The sequence below is a fragment of the Leiobunum rupestre genome, chromosome 4 (assembly GCF_980474605.1).
Source record: "Leiobunum rupestre chromosome 4, qqLeiRupe1.1.hap1, whole genome shotgun sequence".
In the NCBI taxonomy this organism is placed as follows: Eukaryota; Metazoa; Arthropoda; class Arachnida; order Opiliones; family Sclerosomatidae; genus Leiobunum; species Leiobunum rupestre.
This window is the reverse complement of record NC_143387.1, coordinates 11,435,082-11,452,442: the sequence shown is the minus strand read 5'-3', so window position 1 is coordinate 11,452,442 and position 17,361 is coordinate 11,435,082. Positions and strand designations below refer to the sequence as shown.

Here is a 17,361-nt window from a genome sequence, read left to right as displayed (position 1 = left end):
TAATAATATATAATGAAATGAAATCTTTATTTAGAGTGCACTTTACAACAGTACGAATTGTACCAACATGGTAATACACAGCAATAATATAATAATAATAAATATAATAATAACAATAATATAATAATAATAAAAATAATTACAAACTAATATTATTAGATAAACCATAAGCGCTTCTATGAAGAAAAACCCTAAGCTGACGTAATTTTGACGTCAAAGTAGCACACGTGTGTGGTTTTTAACCGGCTGTTAGGTCAAAAGTAGAGGTTTTTTTTTCTTTTTAGTCAAACTGCTTACTTAATTATTGAAATTGGATTCTTCTATGCATAACAGCAGCTTTTATGAGCAAAATAGTGTTAGCCCTACCTTTGATCCTTTTGAATTTGAAATATCTACTGACAAGTGAGAGCTAGTCTGATCATCGACTACAAAACGAACTAGAGGGCTATGTACAATGTAATGAAATTTTTCTCTTTGGTCTTTGGGTCAATCGGTATTCTTTACCGCTCTCCTACACCCTCTTTTTATTTCGCGACAAGCTCTCAGTGAAAAATATAACGTTCTGGCACAATTTTATTAATTATGTGGCTTTTGATAACAGTTATTACACAGACCACACAACATTGTCTCGAAATATAGGGTCGTCACGACTTCAATCTCACCCGAAATTTGTCAAGTTGGAAACATTGAAAATACAGATAAATCTTACTGAGAAACCCAATATTTAGAAGAAATATTTATTACGGCGTTAACTTTGCTTAATGTTTATCTAACGTTAACTTAAGTATAGTAATTAGTGAAACGTTCGAACGAAATAGAAAACGAACGGTGAAAACGTAAGGTTGCAATTCCAACTAAGCCTAACATTACATAAGGTAAGCCCATTTCAATCTCTTAAATGAATCGGCATCTAGCATCTATTTTCCCAACGTGATGTATCGGACACAGTAAAGACCGACTATCTCTCTGATTATCCTATGGAGGAAATAGTTACGGAGAGTCAAATTAGTTAATTCCTTGACCATTTCTTTTAAAATTACAATTTTATCGTCAGATAACGAGATGGCTCTATCAATTTATAGCCATCAATTAAAGCAAAGATAATATTAACTTCGTATCCAAGATTCGAAATAACTACCTAGCGCGTAGTCAATAGCGTTTACCCACTTCCTGACGGAATTCCAGAAAATTAACCAACTATAGATAAGACCACGGTCAACTTGGATGACGTGCGGTTCGCACAACAGCCAGTCATCGAAGTTGGCCAAGATAGGACTATGGCAGCGACCGATGGAGGCTATTTTTTCGTAGGTCTCGTGATTTAAGTGGATAAAAGTTTTGTTACAAAACCGTCAATCTGAAAACTCAGGGTACGGAGTTCTATAGAGTAATATCGCTCTGTAAGTTTGGGCTATAGCCGCCATTTTGAGGGCATGGGTGACGTCGACATACGTCACGATGATATTACTCTAAATTATCATGAATGTATTAATTTCAACCATGAATATCGAACTATATCATTACCCTTTCTACCATCTTTGGCTCAGAGGGGCGGTGATTTTCTACTATTTACGTAATTACTTGAGACAATCGAAAGACAGGCGTTTGTCGTTGACTCGATCCGCAAAACGTTTCCAGGATTGCGCGATTTAACCAGTGAAGAAAATGGCTGGTGATTTCTAGAAAAATACTTGTATTTTAACAAAATTACATGATAATCATAAAAAAGAAATTTATTACTAATATTCTTAATAATTTTAGAAACTGAATTTTGCGCTAAGTCTTGGCACTGAAAGTTAGTCAAATTTTAAAACGTTCCCCTTCAATACAATTTTTGAGCGGCGGTGCGTGACCAACGTCATAATAACTAAGCCCCTCCCATCCTAGTGACTGAGGCTAGAACATAGTTTGCACCGAAGGGAGGGGCCTATGGTCTCCAAGAAACTGGGAGGGCGATCAAAAATTCAAACAATTTCGCGCGTAGCTACTAAATAGGTAGCCATTTTGTTGGTAATCTCGTCAAAGCTACAAAACTAATTAGATTTATGCTTTAAAATTTTAAATGGGCCCTAAACAAAGTCAGATAAGATTCTAAGGCCGGGTTATTTAAATAAAATATCAAATTACGACAGAAATATCTACGAAAAGAAGTTGACAAAGCTTATCAAAGTTAGGCCTTTGCGGTCATCCTTTTTACAATTACCTTCGCTATCGAATAAAATAAACAATTTTCGCTCTCCCTTGGTAATTGAACTACTCGAACAATTTTTAACCAGGCAGATAACCATTTTTAACGTGAAACTAATTTCTTAATCATTTGAAAATAATTAAAATCCGCAAACAGACGATTGAAACTGTTAACCCTCCCGTTCTACTAAGAAATCTACACCGGCAAAATGGCGGCATAGAATCGTTCATTCTTGCTCAAATGGGACCACTAATCCTAAGTTTTTGAGTAAATAAAGTGGTTTTTGACTACTAGACCCCCTTATTTCCGAGCTTGGTCAGCAGTGACGTCTCTTTTCAAAAATCACCTGACAATCAAAAGGTCTTTGTAAGTATTCATTTATAACTACGAAGATTATAGAGTTGCAGCATACCGATTTCTAGGCGTTTACGCGAACTTCTACCAATCTCCTGAACGTTGCAGACGTTCGCGTAAACGCCTTGAAATGGGTTTGCTGTTTGCTGTAACTCTAATAACTATGTTGAAAGAAACAATCCGCGAACATCAATCGCGTTGGAAGACGTAAGTTTGATGGAACCAATAACATTTTGAGCCTATTTGATTGAACTTTAACTGGGTGTCCATGCATTTTTCTTTCAAATTTATTTATTTCGCGTAAAAATGAATAACCATTTTTAAAAAGAAATTTCATCCAAAAACCAATTATTTTTATGTAAAATCGCAACGTAATTTGAGTGCACGGTCTATAAATTGTAAGATCATTGTCAAATTATTCAAATATCAAAGTGACTGTTTCCGCTTGATTCATAGTTCAAAGGTTTAGCATACGAAATTCTTAAAGATAAGTAATTTTTCAACTAAAAAAAATACAATTTGGCAATTAAAAGTTAAACATAGTCTATTTAAGAAATTCCAAGTCCTTTTAAGTTTACTGCTCGTGATTTCCAGAATTTTACTCTTTTCTACCATATTCTTTGTTTCTATACATCATCAGTTCGGCTTTATCCCATTTACGAAGACAAGACCGACAAGTTCAATGTATTATATTTATATTGTTATGCAAAAACGAAAGCGCGCCTAAAAATTAAAAATTGTCTAGGCGCTTAGCCCTAGCTTGGATTAATTAAACACAAGGCCCTAGTTTCATTTCAAAATCAGTTTTGCATTACTGTTAAAATGGGAAAAAATACCAGAAAAACAAAGGTAGATAAACAATCGCCGTCTCAAAAAAATACACTCGCGAAGTATTTTCAAACTAGTGAGAAGAAAGTGGACACAAGAACTTTATGTAAATATGGTGTAACTTGCTACCAAAAAAGTGAAGACCACGTAAAGAAATATAAACATCCTTCTGGTAACCAAACACCAGATAAATCATCAAAGAAAAGTAAGGGAAATTCCGAAAGCGATGAGTCTAATAAGAAGCGTAAAGCACCAACTTCTCATTCCCTATCAGCTACAGAGTCTGATGAATCTACGACCGAGACACCGAGAAATAAAAAACTCAAAAGATACCACCAAAATAAAACACCCATTGTTAGCCAGGATAGTGATAATGTTGACCCTGAAGATAATATTGAGTCACTATCAGATTCATCTGATGATGGTAAAAAAAATGTAAAAGCTACGATACAAACATCTGGCAAAAAGTCTCCAGTAAAAGCAGCTACTAAACAATCACAGGAAAAAGTAACAGCCAATTATGAAACTGATTCTAGCGATGACATTACTAAGGATAGAAGTGTTGAAACTCCAACCAACGCGAAAAATGAAAGAAGAATTCACAAATTGCACAATTCTCCAATTAGTAGTAGTAACTCGGTAAAAAAAAATAAAGTGCTAGGAGGAGATGAAATTAAACCTAGTGATCTTGACAATATCTTCCAAAATATTTACGGTATAGAGGGAATGCCAACCGACTTCTATCACTTTTGGAAATTTTGCTCCACTGTAACTCCGACTGATCCAACACTTGCCTTAAAAGATGCCTTAGGTTTTAAGCTTGTTGGACCTTTTGAAATTCTCTTGAATCCGGAAGATTTTCAAACTGACAACCAAGAAGAGAAAGAGGATATACTTTGTAAATATCGTTATTATTACGATCCTCCTGAATTTCAGACCTGCATAGTTTCCTTGAATCATGAAGACTCTGCAGCGGTAAAAGATGAAAAGCTTTTTGGTTTTCACTTGGGCTACTATAGAGATGATCCCAGTTCAAAATCTTCATTCGTTGCCTTAAATTCACCCGGAGTTCAGTACGGCCCTGCTTCATACAAGATACAGCCAATGGGTGATAACCTTTTTGGGGCGATTTGTTCTGAAATAGCGCATAGATTACAGCAATTACCAAAAACTGACAAAAAACGTGGTGGGTTAGAGAAACTTAAAAATCGCATGAGAAAATTTTTGAGTGACCGAGATTTGACAACAACATACAGTTTGGATAGACAAACTAAAGGCACGAAACTGAGGCAAAAATCAGTCGTTGCTAAGGGTTTTCACGGTGCAGGGATATATGTCCCGTTAGATTCCAATAATGTTGGATATAGAGAACTCCCTGAAAATGATTCAACCTTACTTAAAATTTTCACGAAGATAACAAATAATAAAGACAACCCAAAGAAGGACATTGATGATGTTATGGCGCCTGTTCATGAAATCATTAATTTAGTGCAATTTGCAAATGATGAATGTGATTTTGGAATGGGTCTTGAATTTGGGATTGATCTTTTTTCTTACGGGGATCCCATTTTCAATTCTCGTATTAAGCATGTCTTGCCAGTTGCTTACGATTTATTGAAAAGGTCTGCTTACTCCCGTATTCTTGTAGCACATTTAAATCATCGAGATAAAATGAATGGTTCTACTCATTGGTGTTCTTGAAATTAATGAATTTTAAATAAAACATTTTGGTGTCCAAGGCCTTTGGCCAACACCAAAAAAAAAAATAGATAATTTCTTAAATACAATTTTTCTTTCTCTCTTACTGGTTAATTCAAAAGATCATAAAAATGTACAAAAATTAATGGGATGTATTTTTGTTACTCTGCACTTCACATTTTATGAACAGTTCATCACCTAGTATGTTATCTGTTTACTAATATGTTACATGTGTCATTCTTACTTTAAAATAAACCACATAAGCGAGATTTTATTTTTTCTTTACTTTGCATACATCTCTGACGAAATATTTTGGGTTACTGAAAAACAATTTTTAAAGTTAGTTGTTTGGTTTTTTAAATTAACAAACTGTCCCAAGTTTGGGGAATTTACTGAAAACATTGGCCAGGGTCTGGTATTTGTTGGATTTCATTTTTTGCGTAGTAATCAAAGTAAATTTACCTGATTTTGCTTGCGGTCAAAGGCGTTTAACCATTTTTGGTATCCCCAATTTAGTAGTTGAGGTTTACGTCAGTTGTTTAGGTACTAAGTGTACAAAAAGTGATGGTTTTTCCAATAATAATTTTGAGATACTTTCCTTTGATCCTTTTGCAGGAAAGTTTGAATAATAAAACCACCTATTGTTTGTTTTTTTTTAATAAATAACACTGTCAATGGCTACACTCAAGTTTTATACCTAAAATTTAATATTAAACGTGTTTTATTTTAAAATTGTTTCCATCAGTGTTAGGTTCCAGACATTCTTGAAACATGGTTATGCGTTAAGGTTTAAAAGAGGACAGCTTACCTATCATGACCCCCTGAACATATTCAACACATGGGTTATTTACATAAAAGAGATAGTGTCAGCTTGGACAAATTTCCAATTTTGTGATTAAGGGTACATCATAAGATAGATTTTTATGTCCAGAATTCTATAATATACATGTTATAGCGCCTAAAACAAATAGTTATGAAAATTAACTTTAAAATATTAATATGTTTATCACTTCGCCACAATTTCACCCATTGTTGACGTCATAAATTGTTGTGGAGAGAAAGAAATTAAGAAGCTTTCCTTCCTAATTCCTACTGTTCTAGTTATTGTTAGGATAAAATACATGTATAAAATTATGTTTTGATTCTTTGGGCGTGCGCTCTTGATATTTTAGAGAAGTGTGGCACGCTCAATAACTTGAACAGTGCATCGAAGAACAGCAAAAACCAGCAATGTTTTTCTAAAGTTTATTTAATTATTGTTTCTTTTGGAAATATGGTATTTATTTATGTTTATTGATTATTTAAATTCTTATATGTAAAACAATTGTATGATTTTATTAAAGGTAGAATTTTGATTGCAATGTTGTATTAGTGTTCTCCATAAGGGTTTAAATGATTTTTGAAACTCCCAAAGTTAGGCTTAAGATATTATGCTCGTGAAATTTTTGTCTTGCTATTTTCTCTCTGGTTTCCCTCTAAACATTATCTCTTGGCTCACACTAGTAGCAACCAATATAAACATCTCCTCGCAAATTACGTCAATAATAGGCACCCAAGAAATGCCAGGGAAGCCTACCCTTCCCTTTTAAAAACTTCAATGTTCTAGTGAACATTTATTTTTCAAGTAAATTTGTCATTACCATTATCATAAGTCTATAATATTGTTCCATATGTTTGTCACTTTCAGGAATATTTTACTGACAGCTAGTAATGGAGTGACATGTTAAAATTGAAAATTTCCGCCTAGCGAGCCGGCGCTGATAAAGGCTACATTACATGTGAGGCATTAGCAAAATGGTGACAAAACCAGTTAAGCCGTCTGTCTTGTGAATAGCTCTCAGTAAAACTTTTGCATGTGAAGAATAGGAAGTGTCATACTTTTGTAACATTTTTTTAATTTATGCCAATATTATTATCATTATCTATTTATACCTCATGCAAAAATCTAATGCACGTAGAAAATTCTGACACTATCTCTTTAATGTAAATTACAAATTTGTAATTATTAAGTAGGCTCAGAAGTTTAAAATATATCTTTTCATCTCTGGCAATATATTTTAATATAACATTCAATTACATTTTCGCTGGAGTTATCAAGATCAACATTTATTTTTTCAATAACGAATTGGTGGAATTTAAATTTAGCTGAAGAATAATAAATAAAAAACGTACAAGAATAGTAAATTTCCAGATAATACCAATTTGTCTGTAGCGAGGAAAGGTGATACTAAAAAATTCCCAGACAAGGCTACAATGTCAAAATTTTGTGTATATTACTTTTGCTGTTGTATTTTATTGCATTCCAAAAACATTGTTCAATTACATATCAAACTGCTATTTTGACAAAATAATAACTATACTCTCTCATTACAGATGCTTGGAAGGTACCTCCAGATATCCATAACTGCAATACGCAATGTTAAACAGCCTATGAATATAAATAAAAGATTAATTTCAGTTAGGTCACTTAAAATACCAACAAAAAACGCTAATAAAATTGGCACTCTTGGATATTTTCTTCTGGTAAATGTATAATAGCAGAAGTACTGAACATATCTCTTGGAGAAGTATTCTTCCTTCAATATTGCCAATGCTTTTTGCTTGAAACATTAACCTTCGGGAGGAAAAATTATGTGTGGTGTAATACTTTGTTATAGTGATATTCTGTTACATTCGAAAAATACGGTGTATAAATAATATCCCTTGGCAATGTACATGTAACTATTTTGCATTTCACAATGTTTAGTGGAGAAATGTTAGCTACAATTCCAAGGCTTGGCAAGAAAATAACTTTCTTGGAAAATTAATTTAAGCATGTTAAGATGCATGTTTCATTTTTATGTCCTAGTTGAATACTTCCATGGTAGGAGATATATTGTATACTTTTGATAATAGTTATTTAGATTGTGGCTTTTATTAGCAAATTGTTTTCTTTTGTAAAAAAACATATTTCTATCAATTTAGTTAGTTCCTGGTACAACGTTTTGTCTTGGAACATGGCAAGTTCAAAGACGAAAATGGAAACTGAATTTGATAGAAGAACTGAAGCAGAAAACTATGGCCCCACCCATAGAACTTCCAGAAAAGTATGTGTTCTATGTTCAATTTTCTCTTTGGGTTGTTTATGTAAAATTATTTCAGTTTAGAAGATGTAATGGAACTGGAGTATCGCAGAGTTAAAATTAGAGGGTTTTTCTTGCATGAGCAAGAAATGTATGTTAGACCACGTTCTCTTCTAACACCAGAGGGTGCAGAGAAAGAAAGCAGCGGTCTCATGTCTACCGGTCAAACAGGCGCTCATGTAGTCACACCTTTGAAACTTTCTGACCGAGAGTAAATATATAATTTTGTTATCCCAAGAATAATGACATAATTATCTTTTTAATCTTAGAGACACAATATTAGTGAATCGAGGATGGGTACCACGAAACAAGATACCCCCTAAAACTAGACCAGCGAGCTTGGTATCTGAGGAAGTTGAAATTATAGGACTCGTTAGGAAAACTGAACCAGTAAGTCAACATAGTTTAAAATTTCCTTTTTGTATTTCACTACTGTTTGTTTGTTAATGAGCTTCAATTATCTTGGCAACTCCAATGTAAACTAAATAGAGGATTGCGATTTACCTTGAGTCCCAGTGTACCATAAAAGGCCTTCAACTTTGTTTCAAAGGGATATGTGATGTGTTCTCGTAGGAAACTATGGATTGATTTTCCGAGGTTTTACCTGCCTCTTTATAGATTAAGTCAGACAGTAGCGTCCCCTGTTCAAAAATACTTTTATCTGATCATCTTACAAGATTATTATTATTATTATTAGTGAAAGGGGTGAAGTTCTAAGGACATGAATGTTCGCATACTTTGACCAGTGGTCCATTTTGCAACCCCGAACCTTAAGACTTAAAAAGCCTGATATCCGACACAAAACGGAGAATCCTCTTGGCCAGCATATTATAGAAATCAGAAGTTTCCAGCTGATGCATACCTAGATGCTCAAATCTTTGGGCTGCGTAATAATCACACCTGCAAAGCACATGAGAGGCGGTTTCCTCCTCAGCCTGACATGCCCTACAGATTAGATCATCACTGATTCCAATCAGGTAAAGGTTAAGGAGACAGTGACCTGTTAGTAGGCCAACGACCAACCTAATATTAGATTTGGAAAGCGAGAGCAACTCCTTAGCTCTCTGCCTAGAGGGGACTGAGATAAACTCTTTTGGGTGGTGTAGGCACGTTATGAACTCTCGGTACTGCTCTAGCCGGTGTCGCTGCATTAGGCACATGGGTAGGTGCAGTCGTGGTTATCCGAACATGATTCAAACTCTGGAGTGGTATTAAGTGATATCTGTTCCTTCGAACTTGACCATTTGGCGTGGAAACAATGTACGATCTTGGTTTATCAGATTTCTTAACAACCTGTCCTTCACTTCTCATATCTACAATCCACACTCTCTCCCCCTCTTCAAGATCACGAAGAGGTCTCACACCTCTGCGCTTGTCATAATTGACTTTTTGAGTCCGTTTCAACGACACTTCCCGCGACTCAACTTGACATTGCGGAGGAATTTTGGAAGTCAACAAGGCGGGTGCCGTAGGAAAAGTGGTGCGAAGCCTGCGGTTCATCAATAGTTCAGCAGGGCTAAATCCATTTGGCAAAGGTGTCGTGCGATACGACAACAAGCCCAAGTAGAAATCATCTGATTTCTTCATCCGAGACTTGACAATTTTTACAACTGCTTCCACGAAACCGTTGCTCTGTGGGAACCGCGGACTCGAAGTAACATGATGAAATCCATACTGTTTAGCGAACGTGATGAACGCCGCCGTCTTGGTTGGGTCAAATTGAGGTCCATTATCACTTCTGAGAATTTCGGGTATACCATGACGCGCGAAGATACACTTCGTTAGGTCGATGACAGTTTCTGTTCGTTGGTTTGGTAAACGTGCGATTTCAAAAAAACGCGAATAATAGTCGGTCAAAAGTAAAAACCATTTTCCTTCCGCATAAAAAAGATCCATGGCAACGACCTGCCATGGTCTCTCCGGAATCGGAGACTGATTCAAAGGTTCATGACGATTGGTTGATTCCTTCAGACATGTTTCACAACTTCGTACCTTATCTTCAACAGCACGGGACAATCCCGGCCACCATACCGACTTTCTCGCTCGGGCGCGACACTTGGTAATCCCCAAATGACCTTCGTGAATGCGGTCCAATATCTCGGATCGCAGATTTCTTGGAATCAAAAGTCGAGAATCCTTCATTAGAATTCCATTCTGAACCGTGATAGAATCACGAAACGGAAAATATTTCAGGCAGTTTTGCTTAACTGTGGTTTTCGTTGGCCATCCAGATTGCACATATCGTTTCAGATCCGCGCATTCGTCATCCAGTGTTTGGGATTGCCAAATCTCTATCATTCTACTGTCGGTTGCTGGTATTTGAGTCATAACGAGTTGAACATAACCTTCGATATCCTCTTCCAGTTCAGACTCGCCAACAGTTTTAAGCAGACTTCTTGACAAGGTATCTGCCGCCACCAGTGCCTTTCCAGGTATGTAAACTGTCTGGTACTGATATCGCATCAACCAAATGCGGAGTCTTTGGAGACGAGGTGACAAGTCATCGAGATTTTTCGAGTGCAATAGAGTCACAAGAGGTTTGTGATCAGTTTTGATTGTAATTTCAAGCCCCGTTATGAAGTCTTTGTATCGCTCACACGCCCAAGTTATGGCCAACGCCTCCTTTTCTATCTGGGCATAGCGTTTCTCAGCCTCAGAAAGTGTTCTCGACGCATATGCGATAACTTTGTACAAGCCATCCTCTTGCTGCTGTCGCAACATACTTCCAATTCCATTAGCCGACGCATCAGCTGACAGCACGGTCAGATTGTTAGGGTCAAACAGTCCAAGTACCGGGGAACTTGTCAGTACCTTGTTCAAGGTTTGAAAGGCACGTTGCTGAGGTTGTTCCCAGACCCAATCATTCTTCGTGCTCAATAACTCATACAATGGACGTAATGTTTGAGACATCTGCGGAATAAATTTACCCAGGTAACATTCCGAGTAGTCGACGTAACTCTGACACGTTGGTAGGCTCTTCCATCATTTCAATGGCTCGGACTTTTTCATCATCGGGCCTAATTCTCGTTCCATCCACGATGTGGCCCAGAAATTTTACGGAGTCAGTTCCAAATTCACATTTGTCCAAATTCAAGGTAACACCTTTGTCCTGTAGTCGTGACAGTACTTGCCGTTATTTAGCATCATGGTCATCGACATCACTTCCCCAAATAAGAATGTCATCCTGGAGACTGACACTTTTCGGAATGTTGTCAATATACATGCTTATTCGTCTCTGAAAGTGTTCAGATGCAGAGCTTAAGCCGAAAGGTAACCTTTCAAAATAAAATCTTCCAAATGGAGTTAGAAATGTTGTTAAAAGCTTTGACTCTGAGGCAAGAGGTATCCGCCAATATCCAGAATTACAATCCAACTTTGAGAATACCTTGGCACCAGATAACCTTCCTAATGTGTGATCCACGGTTGGTAGTTGAAATCTTTCTCTCTTGATATATTCATTTAGCTTCGTGAAATCAACGCAAATGCGTAAATAGCCATTTGGCTTCCGTACTATGATCATAGGAGTGCACCACTCGGTCGGAGTGTCGATTGGAGAAATTACTCCTAGATTATTCATCTTCTCAATCTCCAACTTGACCTTTTCCATCAACGGAATCGCGACTCGTCTCGGGGTAGCAATTGCGTAAGGAACGGCATTTTCATTCAGCTCAATTCTGTATGGATCTTTCATATTTCCAATACCTGAAAACAGTCGAGGAAATTCCGTCTTCGGGTCAACCAACGTCTTGCTACTAACCGTGTACAAACGCTGAAATATCTTCAGACATTCACTGGCGTTTAGACTCGGAAGAGGTTTTTCCAGATTGCGAATAATATATATTTTCGCACAAGGCTTTACTTCACGAAAAGACATTTCTACCTCCGTCATGCCAAGGCATTCCAGTTTAGACTTTGCCGGACCCAAAAGCGATATGTCAGATTTCATATACTTGACATTCTTAAATTTTACACCAAACAACATCTCTGGAATCGCCGTTACCTCGGCACCGGTATCCACCTTGAATTGTATTGGTATCCCATTAACTTTAATGTCATTATTCCATGACTTGTTGTTAGAATTTTCGGTAACCGAACCAATGTCAGCATCAAAATCTTCAGACAGTTTCAGTGCTCTCAAAAATGCACAGTCCAATGCCGATTCTTCTTGACTCTTTTGGCTTCCTTTAACCTCATTAAGTTGCCTTGGGTTTCGACATTGTTTCTTCAAAAGCGACATAAGACCCAAAAGTGTGTCAGTACGGTACAACGTTTAATGAGAGCTTGTCGCGAAGTAAAAAGAGGGAGTGGAAGAGGGGGTTGAAAATACGTCATCAAAATTTGAAATTTCCTCCACTCCAGCGCCAACGAGTGAGGCGTTTTAGAACGTATGTCTACGGGAGAATAAACCGAAGAGATAAAATCGCGCCAGACTATAGACTAAATAAACCGTTGCTAGTACTATTCCAACTAGTAGGTTATGTAGTCTATTGTGAGACTAGCTCTCGGTAAATATTTTAACGGGCGCAAAGGTAGAGTTAACACACTTTTGGGTCTTATGTCACTTTTGTTTCTTATAATGCCCCTTTTTCTTGCATCGAAAACAGGTAACATTTCGTGCTGGACATTTTTCTGGCATGTGATACTCTTGGGATCCACACTTCACACATTTATATTGCCGTGGAGTTTTACTTTGATTATTGCTGGCGTTAGAAGATGTGCGTTGTGCAAACTTCTTTTTGTTTTGGGAACTAAGTTTATTAACAGATGCATCCGCTTGACCCGACTGACTTCCATTCATGAACTTCTGTGTTCGCTTTACCTCCTCATATTGTCGAGCAGTGATAATAGCTTTATCCAACGTCATAGTACTGTCAAGCGGCATTTTCTCTGATAATTTCTTATCACGTATCCCAACATTATTCCGATCCCGTATTAACTCATCATGTAAAGTTCCAAATTCACATGTCTCAGCGAGAGCATATAGAGCCGTAATATATTCCTCCATGTAATCCCCTTCGTGTTGGTTTCTATTATTCAAAGTCGCCCTTTCAAATATAACGTTCTTCCTCACCACGAAATACCCATCAAATCGATCAAGGACCGTTTGGTAAACCGCCTGATCAGCCGCACTCAACCCAAAGGACTGAAAAATATCCTCGGCCTTGTCACCCATCATATAAATTAAAGCATTGACCAGCTCTGTTTCGTCTTTCTGACTCAATCCAGAAGCCACACGGAACCTTTCAAAACGTCTTTTCCATTTTGGCCATTCTCCTGGAGTTGAAAATGGGTAAACATCCGGCGGCGATACTTGAAAAGAAGTGACCATCATTGTAGGTGCAGCTGTTGTCAGAACCGCCACAGTCCGCTCGAAGGTGCAAAAAAAACCAACACCGGTCTTTATCGAAAGTTAAGCCTCGGCCGTGAACACATAGACATTGCTCTTTGGTAATAAACTCACAAAAAACACGAAAAAAATGGTAAACAGGAACTCTGTAAAGTAACTGGCGAGATTCGTAGCTTTCTGACACCATGTTATGTTCTTTAATTAAGTTGTACTACCTTTAAGTCGAACATATTTAATAACACTTAAAATTTACATACTGATACAGCTCCCTCCATAAAACAACATAAAAAATATTTCTTCTGGAACCTTCTACCTAAGAACTCCCCCGTTACTGAGATCGTGGCGCCATCTGTTGTCTTCAAGATAAACTACTATCTAATAATACACTAGTTTAAACTTAGATTATACATTTATATATGTATTAATATTGGCTAATATCACAGATACTGGAGCTACTTTCTTTTCTGGGTCAGTTGGTGTTCTGAAAGCTTCCTTTAGTGGTAGGATTCAAAGCCGGATCTAGTTTCGATGCCTTCGCAGTTCTGATAGGTTTTACCATTAAGGTGAAATTGATAATGCGCCTCATTATTAGACAGCGAAACTAGTCGTCATTCTCTCTATTGACTATTATAAACATTTGCTACATTTTTATGGAAATTAATTTAGAATTTGAGACCTGAATGCATATGGTTCGTATTCAGTACCAACTTAATATGCTAATAATTCTTTAATATGTAAATTGTTTAAGTTATGGTCGTTAAGTAGACAATTAACCTCTTCAATATTATCACTTAAAATTAGTAATAACAAATCAGCTAGGCTAATACCCAAGGCACCACCTTAGGCCCAAGTCATCTAGTGACTTATAATGCCTTTAAACAGGTGGTCGGGTTACAATGTGTAGGAGGGTGGTGGAAAGCCACACAAGCCAACAGCTCCCTACACTACTATTACCATTAACCTCTATAAGTTTTTATGGGAAGGGGAAACCGAAGAACAAGTTAATACAATAGCGTTGCCTGAAGAGATTATAGATAAGATAAATAAATAAATTACTTTGCCAAGGTTAACATAGGGCAAACCAAAGGGTTAACCTGGTATTCTATGCTTATGGTGCTGCGTACTTTGGATCAGTCTTTTAGTCATATTTTTAAAACCAAGTATTATTTTCAGAGACTTCCCCTTGGTTCTAAGCAATCAGAGACTGAGGGAAACGTTTTTTGGGTATTTAGAGATGTATCAAAAATGGCTAGGGCAGTAAACTGCGCACCAGTGTTTGTGGATGCCTGTGTAGATCCAAACAGACCCATTGTACAGGATGAGCCAATTGCTGGTCAAACAAAAATAACACTAAGAAATGAACATTTATCATACATCATAACATGGTAAGTATTTAGAATGGAACTTAATTGCTTAAAAATTCTTAACAGGCTAAGACTTGTTTTAGTAAAATTTCTATGGAATACTGCTTTAAAATAACATAGTCTATGATCATATATAATGCTTCCTTACTTAACTCTGTATTATTTACATATTTTATTACTGCAATTTAACTGCCCCACATCACGGTTTAGAAGGTTGTTTTTTTCAAGTTAGGAACTAACATTATATTATTTGATCTGCTACTCTCCAATAGCTCAACCAAAAAGCCAAATTAAATCTTGCTGCCTAAGTTCAAAAGCAAGGTAAACTGTATAACTCTTATGATATAGACTTGTGGCAGTTTTCAATGGGAGCAAATATCCCACCAAATGATGCTTGTACACGCCAGTTTAATTATGTGAAATGTAAAAATGTTCCTCATATAACAACCATATAAGAAAATAACTGTCGCATTATAGGGAGATGTTTTCTTGCCATAATAACCATTGTTTGAACAAAAAATATAGTTTTAAAATTAGATTTTTTGGCATTCTAATGTTATACAATTTAATTTCGTATTAGGCAGTACCATAAGTCAATCATTCTCTCTAAGTAAACAAATTCCGGGTCTCGGTCGGGTATCTTAGTCTGGGTTTCGTGACGTCAGAACTTGTATAGAGAGCAAATTCCAAAGAGAAATTTTTTGAAAATATTTCGGCGGAGGCGCCACCGAGTGGTCAAGACGGCAACTAAAGGGGCGTTTATTGAACAAAACTCTACCCTTGGCTCTGAAACTGACCTTGAACAAATATGGTATAGGTTTTTTGGGGGGAATAATTGAAGTAGCCAAACCCCAAAATTTCTCTCTCTTGGCCCTCGGGGACACGTTTCAGTCGTGAAACTACGTTAGATTCGGCAGTATCAATTCAGAGTGAAGTTGAGTTGATACACAGTATAGGGCGGTTGTAAAGGGCTGCCAGACCGACCCGGACAAAGACTCTAGTCATAGGTAGCATAGCGTTTTGTCTACTTAGAGAGAATGATCCACTAATGGCAGTACCTTTGTATCAGGAACAGTATAATTTTGTTCTTTTACTGACTAATAATTTGTAAATAGATGTGCCATTAGGTAAAATCTTAAGTCTATGTTGTTTTGATAAATTAAATTGAGAAATATTCCTAGAGTGGTGACAACAGAAAGAAAATCACCCTTTAAAGCCTACGTAAAACACGAAAGCCAGCTTTAGAATTCTGCAACGGGCTCTCAATATAATATTTTACATCCTACTTATGGTAGTACTTTTAGAAAATGCTTCTTTATGCAATATTGGTTTCCAACTTAAACTTAAATAATTTAATTTTTTTTTAAATGCCATTTTATTTATTTTTTAGGTTTTCTCTTAGCGCTGGAACTGGATTTCTCTGGTTTAGTCGATTTATTTTGGGCAAACCCTTTATATAACACTATCATAATCTTCTTTTACCAATAGATTCTGTAGTTATATGAATAAAAGGTTTTTTCTGTCTGTCTGTTTTAAAATTTAAAAGGTCTTAGAAAATTTGTTTCTTGTTAAAGGCCGGTTTTTGGGCAAGGATTTTGTTACAGACTGAAAATGATTTTTACGAAGGACCTCGGTGGGGTGAGGTGGATTATTATTATAATTTTTATTATTGAAAGGGGTCCATTGTGCAACCCCCAGCCTGTGACTTTCAGTGGATACCAACCGACTTTCTTTTTGCTTAATTTCCCTACATTTCAAACCCCAAAGACTTTGAGAGGGACTGAGATGAGACCCAAAGAGATATGGAAAGGACAAAGGAGGGGCTCTTTTATTGGTAGGTAAGTGGCCTACACTATAAGAAGTAGCTAGTGTTCGATTGAACTGTATCAGTCTACGTCCCAAAAATATGCAATCTTAATTGCCTGATGCACTTTTTCTTTGAAACATATTTGCGAAATAGCCTAGAAATTAAAAAAACTACATGACTTTCTGTGAAAAAGGTATAGTCATTGGATTTTGGATCGGCTTATATTGGAAACTAATCAATGAGACATAATTAAAAAATATTTCTCATTTTCATTATAATACGGCAACTCAAACATATATCGAAATATAAACATGATAAAATATTGCTAGAATTCAAATTACAACAAAATTAGGGCCAAATAGAATAACTTAAATGTATGAAAATTTGAAAATAAATTATCTGATGTGCGAAGAAAACCTCTAGGTCTTTCTTTATCAGTTATATTCAAAAAAGCCATGGAGTTCTTGAGTATATATAACATCATAAATCACCAACAAAACGGTCTAACAAACGTTGAGTTATTAAAATCAAATTTTTCATGATCGGATTGTAAGGAGGTACAATGTCACCCTATAACCCATGCTGTAGATATATCTTTCATACCTGAATCAGCACCAATAACCGAATCAATTTTTTATAATGGTAACTTTTAA

At 36.3% G+C, this 17,361-nt stretch overlaps 2 protein-coding genes across 4 annotated transcripts; both read left to right on the top strand.

Annotated features, from left to right (window-relative positions):
* The first annotated feature begins 615 nt into the window (after nt 1-615).
* Nucleotides 616-16,425, top strand: Surf1 (surfeit locus protein 1). Of its 3 annotated transcripts, XM_090171489.1 has the most exons (8): nt 616-875; nt 6,756-6,846; nt 7,442-7,591; nt 8,033-8,154; nt 8,210-8,401; nt 8,460-8,580; nt 14,711-14,922; nt 16,292-16,425. In XM_090171489.1, exons 3-8 carry the CDS (start codon nt 7,442-7,444, stop codon nt 16,359-16,361), a joined length of 867 nt encoding a protein of 288 aa, XP_090027615.1. In that variant the 5' UTR covers nt 616-875; nt 6,756-6,846; the 3' UTR covers nt 16,362-16,425. The 3 variants fall into 3 exon arrangements, with proteins under 3 accessions (XP_090027615.1, XP_090027614.1, XP_090027616.1); XM_090171488.1 differs by lacking the exon at nt 6,756-6,846 and having other exon boundaries at nt 617-875; XM_090171490.1 differs by lacking the exons at nt 616-875; nt 6,756-6,846 and adding an exon at nt 2,602-2,749.
* Nucleotides 3,253-5,259, top strand: Hpf1 (Histone PARylation factor 1). Its single transcript, XM_090171481.1, has one exon. The coding sequence runs from the start codon at nt 3,365-3,367 to the stop codon at nt 5,069-5,071; it is 1,707 nt and encodes a 568-aa protein (XP_090027607.1). The 5' UTR covers nt 3,253-3,364; the 3' UTR covers nt 5,072-5,259.
* Nucleotides 16,426-17,361: the final 936 nt, after the last annotated feature.